Source organism: Atta cephalotes (assembly GCF_000143395.1).
Source record: "Atta cephalotes unplaced genomic scaffold scaffold00020, whole genome shotgun sequence".
Lineage (NCBI taxonomy): Eukaryota > Metazoa > Arthropoda > Insecta > Hymenoptera > Formicidae > Atta > Atta cephalotes.
Window position 1 is genome coordinate 1444462 of NW_012130084.1, and position 8287 is coordinate 1452748.

General features: G+C 34.4%; 1 protein-coding gene across 1 annotated transcript in view; it reads left to right on the top strand.

The window, feature by feature from the left end:
* LOC105619252 overlaps window positions 1–8287 on the top strand; it is a 110933-nt gene that overhangs the window by 28042 nt on the left and 74604 nt on the right. Inside the window, exon 2 of the mRNA XM_012200776.1 lies at window positions 4017–4205. Coding sequence (XP_012056166.1) covers window positions 4017–4205 — 189 coding nt within the window. The remainder of the gene's footprint in view (window positions 1–4016; window positions 4206–8287) is intronic.

Genomic DNA, 8287 nt, shown 5'->3' on the forward strand with positions numbered 1-8287 from the left:
AGAGAGAGAGAGAGAGAGAGAGAGAATCGACTCGAGTTACGCTTCTTGTCACGGATCGAACATGTGACATTTCGTGACTGCGGGTACTTTTTTGTTCGCCATACAAAACGTCTTCAGGATTCTGCGCAATTAAGCGGAATCCTTGGTCGTACCTCATAAATGTACCTCATAAATGTTTTCATTGATAGTCTTAACTATTCGAAGTACTTTTTACAGAATATGTAATACCGTCATTATCCTACATTAAAAACATTCTCAAGCCAAAATAGAACAAAAATATATAATATCTTAATTTTCAACTAGACTACTTTTAGCTGTGTAGAAGCATGATTTTCCATTGTATTTTAAATTACGTAAAATTTATGAACAAAATATACGTGTATTTAATAGAATTCTCGAAAATCAAATAACAATAAAATATTAATAAACGAGCAATGAGAGCATTAATACAGCGCAGTATTTAGAGCGCAATACATATAATATATTCTAATAAAATAATTTTATTAATTAAGTATCTATACAAGCTTCTTGAACGTTTCGGTTTCTTTGAAATCATCATCAGCAATGCCGTATATAATTTACTATACAATGTCTTAGCAATATATAGTCCGTAGATGTTGGAAATAATTTCTATGTTAGACAGAGGATGAACATACTTCTACTTCCTAGGTGAGAATTGCCGGAATGTCTCTTCTGTTTAAGTGACTCTAACTTTCGCTTCCATAGATCACAATTCAAAGCGCCATACGTTATATTACAATAAATAAAAATTTTAATTTTACATTAAATATAAAGATATTGTTACAGATATTATTCATGTGGAAGTCAGATACGTGATGGTTTGAAGGAAATCGAAATGAAATTCAAGAAATTTGTATAGATACTTAATGTAAAATTATTGAGAATGTATTATATATATTGCGCTCCAAATACCGCGCTGTATTAATGCTCTCATTGCTCGTTTATTAATATTTTATTGTTGTAAAATTTAAAGTATCTCTTAGAAAAAAATGTAATCTTATTTATTTATTTCGACCGTCGATGGCGAACTTGCATGACGACGAAATTGTTTTATCCGATATTCTCGTCTGAAAATGGAATATTCGAACGGATGTATATTATAGCGCATGGCCGGTCAGAACGATGATTCGCCAGCGTGGAATTTGGAGAATACCACGCCGCGTTTTTCGAGAGAACATCCCTCGTATAAAAATAGTCCGCCCGATATTACACGCGGCTTCCTCGCGCGAATACCGTTGTTGCTCTCATACTAGAGCGGAAAAAATGGCGATAATACTTCGCATCGTACGCTGAGATAGAATCTCTCTCTAATGTCTAGAGCCACTATCAATCGCAGCTTCTGAAAATTTGCAGTTTATCTTCATTTTCTAGAGAAAAATCTTGATTCAAGTATTTGTAAAATGTTAATTTTTTTATATTAAATATATTAAATGTATTTAAGAGGTGGCTAAATTAAATTTTATTAACTTTTAATAAAAATATCTCCAAAAAACAATAATTAATACCTTTTTATATTGCTAATTATTTAAATATATAATAATGATAATATATGATTAAAAAATATCGAGGCGAAGAGATCGTAGCTGTCACAAATGTCGAATTATAATTTATGTTTTAAGTTTGAAGTTTGAATGTTCCAGTTTAGAGAGAGTTAAAATGTCGAGTCCATCGATGTTGAACTATTTCCGCGGCGTGCGAACTATCGTTACGGTAAACAGAAAATATCACTAGCGTCAAAACGGCGCGAAGTAGCGCGTTAACTCACGGGCTTTAGGAGTTTGTTATTTCGGTTTTGGCGTTAACTCCCGCGAGCCAACGACAAGAGACATTCGCCAGACCACCCTGAAATCGTTTTTCTCCTCTCTCTCTCTCTCTTGTGTCCCTTCCACCAGTTACTGACTTTCTACATTGCGTCGTGACCAATAGTGCCTGATGGTGCTAAGCCTTCAGGCACGAAAATAACTAAAACGCATGGTGTATTACAGCAACAGCGTGATGTAAGATTTTCCACGGTATATATATTCCACGGGAACAGAAAAGACTGCATTGGCACGCGCTATCGAATAATTCGATCTCGATGCACTGAAAAATTGGAGCTAAAAATTTTTTTTTAATGGAATAGTAGTCTTATATTTTACAGATGACTTATTTTCGTGATAGTCCTGACAAAGAAACGTGAGAAAAAAATAAATCGAAAATACGCGACAGAGCAGCGCTATGACGAACTCTAAGTCTGGTAGCAGAATTGTTTTTATGAAGCTTAGGGACGGATCGAATCGCGCACGCGGCCGCGATTAATCGGATGGAATTCGTGTCGCAACCTCACCGTAGCACCGTCGAGGACGATCAAAAAGTCCTTACCGCGTATCACGGTGAACGGGATGCGCAGAGCGAGCACCCAACGAGAGAAGTTCCTTTTCTCTTCCCGAGCATCTTCCCTCTTAGCGGGCCGGTTCTTCTACAAGAAACACTTTCAATGGACCACACGCGCGACGACCTCGCGCTCGACGAGTGCGCTTCTTACAGGGTCAGGGGCTTATGTCATCTATCTTAGGGAGCTGCACTCATATTCAGCCGCGGCGACACTCCAATGCACCGCTCACAGTGGGACCTTTATCCACCGAAACAGCAGAGAGGCTTTTAGGTTCCGTGCGCATCACGATGTAATGAGCGATGAAATGGATGAGCTCGTTTATTAACCCTTTCTATTGTGCTCTACTCTCAGTTTAAATGTTTATAGCAATCGGGATTATCTTTCATTTGTTATAATTATAAATTTTTAGAAAGAGATTATTTTAGTCACGAAGTAGTTTTTGAACTTAAAATAACAGTGAAGAGTAATTTTTTAAATATATAAATAGATTCTTTTTGCTAATCGCTACTTTGAACATTTCCGAATTATAATGTTTATCACTATATATGTCTGTCATGTAAAAAATAAATAACTTTGTCTACATGAAACATATTATTAATTATCTAACGTATATTTCAGATTTTAAATTGCTGGTAAATAAGATTTAACATCTTGATGTAATCTACGGAGTTTACATATTTATTTTTTAAGTTGACACATATAAACTAATATATAATATAAATAATTAGGTATTACGAATTAAATATCAAGTAAAGAAATTAAAAATATCACGTTTATTGCTTGAGAAACAAATTAATAGACATGTACATGAGAGTTTAAGCACAATAATTAACGAATTCGTAGCAATGACAACAATGTTATTACAAATTTTACTTTAAAATAGTATGATCGGTGACTTTAAGTATTGACTACAAAGTTCAATGTTTATAACTTGTTCTTTATTACTTGCGAATATATAATTTTTAAGGAAATATTTATTAGCGTAACGAATTTTGTGTTGAAATAAATACAGGTGATTTTTGTTTCGATTTGTACAATTAGCTGATTTTATTGTCAACGAGACGATTCCGATAAAATCGCTGTGCCGTTTCATCACATCGTTATTTCTTCCGCGTCAAGGATACAGTTGCCATATATCGGAAGTAATAAGCGACAAAAAGAAAGAGAAATACTAGCTATAAATTAATCTTTAAGTACCACGTGAAAAGAAATTTATATTGATGGTTATCGCTTTTAGGAACTCATTTTGAACAATAAGATGCATTTAAAAATTGCGTATAAATGTATACTATAAAAAGAATATATATAAAAGTGATTTATTCTAATAATTAATTTATATATTTTTTTAATTAATAGATATTTTATTATGTATTAATCCTGTCTAATCAAGACATTACCATAAAGTTATAAATCATGAAAGATAAAATGTTTACTCAAAATTATTATTTATTCCTGATTTATTATATAAAATATATTGAGTAAATTCAGCCAAGAATCTGTAATCAGGCAGAAAAACAATTGACATATTTATGGGACATGCGTAACTTGTTATCAATAAACTGATGGAATATGCAGGAAAAGCGAGTGTCTTGAATAATATCGACTTTGTTTTTCATTACAGTGGCCTACGTGGTTTTTCCGCCCAGATCTTCCACTTGGCACGCCGCTACCGACGAGTCACGTTCCAAATTCGAGTAACGTTCCTACTTCGTCGCCTCTGCCATCTCGGACGCATCTGGATGTTCCGAAAGGACCGGAGCCTCCTTCCAACAGCAACAAAGTCCATGGACAGACGCCAACGATATGCACAGTGAGTGACACGTTTGATTATTTGCGATTTGATTCTGCTAACTAGACCGGAATAATTATGCGACTGTGTCTTGTCAGTATAGAAATCTTACAAGTGACCGAATCCAAAATATTGAAAACTTGTGGCAAGTCAAACAAGTCAAAAATATGGTCTATGTTTATGGCTAAAAATTTTGGAAACGTATATTTAATTAATTTGATAGAATCTGAAAAATTGTAAGTTAATAGTAATAAATAGTTAAAAAGTAAATAAAAACGATAATAGCTATATAAAAATTTAAAAATCTTGAAGGGAGAAAAATATGATATAGGTATCGAAAAAAATATTTTGCCCTTCTTTAAAAAATTATATTTATAACAACGATGTCTCAATATTTGATCAGTACTAATTACTAATAATTATTTTAAAATCTGATCGATTATTAAATCACTCAATAATAGTTAAATGCCGATAATATGCACGGTAAGCGATACTCATTCGCTCGTTGGCGATTTTAATTAATGCACAATATCGTTAGTGGCGTCGATTATTCTCGATTATAATTGTTATTAATTTATTTGACCGCAACTTTATGCCATTACAAACGCACGAGTGCGTAAAATTGTAATGCAATTCTATCCCCAGTCAGTGTCACGTTATTTAAAATAAGTGATTAAATCAATTCGATTTTTTTGTACATCTTACGATCGCATAACAATGACTTATGTGGGGCGAAGTTTTGCTATCCGACAAAAACGCCAGTTAACTTGTTCTCTTGAGCTGGTAATAACGCATAATGAGCAATAATTTTGTATAAAATTATGGATATATTTGTATCACGCGTGTGACGAGTAAGTTTTATAGCCTTCAGACGAGGTCGATTGTCATTTGTATACATTCAATCCGATCGCGTTTGATCACCGGTCACGGAGCGAAATAATTTTCATCGTGAACGATGCGAACCTAGTACTTTGTCGCGATAGCGTGCTGACAAGTGACACCGACAACTGAAATACGCGCTTAGCACGAAACGATATTCTCTTGCTTGCAAGCTGTGATTTTGTCTTTTACGTCATAACTATAATGATAGTGACGTTCGCTTTGTTGACATCGAGCGACCACGACCCTAATACTTTTTTGCTTTTACAATCGCAATGGTTTTTTTTTCGCCGCAACATCAATATCATAAGAAGAATGATAAATATACATTTCTCGTTTTTTTAAACGCCTGTTTATTGCAAGTGATGCAAGTGGTAAATTAAAGGAATATTGACAAAATACTCGAACATAAGACAAGTTAAAATATTGTAGATATCATCTTTCTAGGTATCACAACTTACACTTGGAAAAAAATCTGATTGCATTAATTAGAATTTTGATTGATATAATTCCATTTTCAGAGATCTTCAAAACTAATAACTGTGTCACATTTCTCAAAAAATGTTAAATTTTTTAATTTACGGTTGTTTCGACTTCTAAACCTTGAGAAACAGATAAAAAAGATATAGGTCTAATATTTTTTTATAAAGTTTTGCTCTACAATATAAATTGAAAAAGAATTTGATGATAATTATTAGATATTAAGTGAAATAATTTCAATCAAGTGTTCAGTCAATATAAAAATAATTTTACTTTTTAATGTTTAGTATTACCACAAACATACAATAATATATCAATTGTATAATATAACAATTGCTGAATATTTAGAAAATAAAAATTATTTTTGGTTAAATTAATCGAAGATTTGATTAAAATTATTTTACTTAACATTTGATAGCTATATTAGCAAATTTTTTTTTCAGTATCTCTACAGTTCGTCAAAAGGGACAATTCCAACAATTTCTTTACACAATAAAAAAATTTGTGTATTTGTGTTGGAAACAATCCATTCACGTTTGTGTTAATAGTTTGTGTTGAATTTTTTAACATATTCAAGTATTAATTTAATATAATGTAATTATATTATTTAAAAATTTTTTGTGAAATTGATGTTCAATATTTTTTAGTGTCGAAACACAATTTATGAGTAAGTGAACAAGTAACATAAAAATAATGTTTTAAAACGTAAATTCTAAGAAAAAAATGAAATAAAATCCGTGTTAATTTAACATATCATAAATATTAATTTTTTGACAAAAAAAATATGCTTTCACGGTTTGTTTACAAATTGTGTCGATGTTAACTTTCTTTGTATTTATTCTCTTACATAATATTTGTGTTACCTTCTAACATACTCATCTGTGTAAAATTAACTCAAAAATTTGAATGGATCGTTTGGGACATGCGATTTATGTTAAATTCAACACAATTTTTCCAACTGTGTGTCAATGTATTGTCTTTATTATCTTACTTTATTTTCAATGGTACGATTGACACCAAACTATCCTATCGACGCGACCTTCCATCCTCGCGTTATTCAGTCGCCGGAACTCATTCCGAGCTGGGAGGCGCACAAGCTTAACGATCGGCGACACGGCATAGACGTGCCGGTCGTATAAGTTACGGGACCGACGTGGAACACGATCGATATTCAATTTACAGTTTTGTCACAACGGTATTGCGTGAGTTTCGTGGAAAAGTGGTGCCACGTTGACGTTATTACACCGTGGGAGTCATTGCGGCAATGCCGCTATTGGCGTGGACTGAAACTCTGAAAACCGCGTGGGCGACGAGCGCCTCGTTAGAGCGCTGTCGTGGCGCTCGTTAGCGTGGACTATGCGTCTCGTCGACCGTTACAGAGTCATTTAAACGCAATATTTAATAAAGGCACGCGTGCGAGACTCGCGAACAGTGTACCCTCCATAACTGCGCCGGGGGAGCCTCGGTCGGCTTCCTTCTCTCCTCTTCCGCCTCCTCTTCCTCCTTTTCCTCCTCTGTTATGATTGTTATCCACCCGTCGCGTAAATCGCGACGCCCGGATATTAATTATCGCGCGAGATCGCGAGTAGTCGCGCCGAATGATCGATCTGGTCGCCGCGATTAAAGACGGCACTTGAGTGGGCGGAGGAGGCAATTTATATCAGCCCACGGGCGTGTATAAGTCACGATGTGTTTGGACGCATGTACCGTATCGAAAATAATTTTGTCTGGGATTAATTAACCTTTGAAACGTGCAAAGCGATTGCAATATGTTTAACGATGCTGCCTTAGATACAAATGGCAAAAAATGTTATCAAACTACTCGCAGATCAAATTTGGATTTAAATTTATTTTTAAAAAATTCTACTTCATTAAGAAAAATGTTTCGATTGTACCAACAAGAAGTACAAACAAAACGAATTTTAATCATATAAATTAGAATTCTGGTTATCTCAATTATATAGAGTTTCATGATTTTAACTACAAGTGTTTAATTTGTGCCTATCTGATTCGATCTATCAAAATTCCAATTAATAAAATAAGACTTTTTCCAGAGATAAAAACTTAGTAACAATTTAACGCGAATATTTTCTCGAAGATCAACTTTGCAATATGCAATTTTGAATTTTTCAAAATTCATTTTCAAAAGTTTCCGTAAAGTACGTTCCGAGTTTAAGACAGGCAGCGAATACAATATGCAATTTTGGATTTCTTAAAATTTTTGAAAGTTTCCATAAAATATGCCGAGTTTAAGACTGACAGCGAATACATGCCGAGCTCGTGAAAGATCGAGCAGTGTCATTTTCGGAGTTTATTTCTCCTCGTTCGTAAGTTTACGACGCGTGGAAACAGCGATCGCTCGGGCCTATTTTTATTTCTCTCATGAGTTATCCGCAGCCACTGCTGCCCTATTTATTCTCATTGTAGTCGCTCGTTGGCAGAGAGCTCATAAGGCAGCATGGTATTATCTGCGAACGTTACTATGTATTTTCCACGTGCTCCATATCGACGCGCACGGTCGCGCTAATAAATGTGCGTTTGTAAAAAAAAATTGTTCCGTTCCGAGAAACAGTTATTGCAAATTGCGACCGTGCGGAGGTACCTCTACCTATATATCTACCGCGCGGTTACGCGATCCTCGATATTCTATCCGGATCGTTAACGGCGATAACGCGCAGTGATTTTATTTCGGAGGATCAAGAGAGATATTCTCTTCTCTCTCTTCTCTTTCTCTCTCTCTCTCT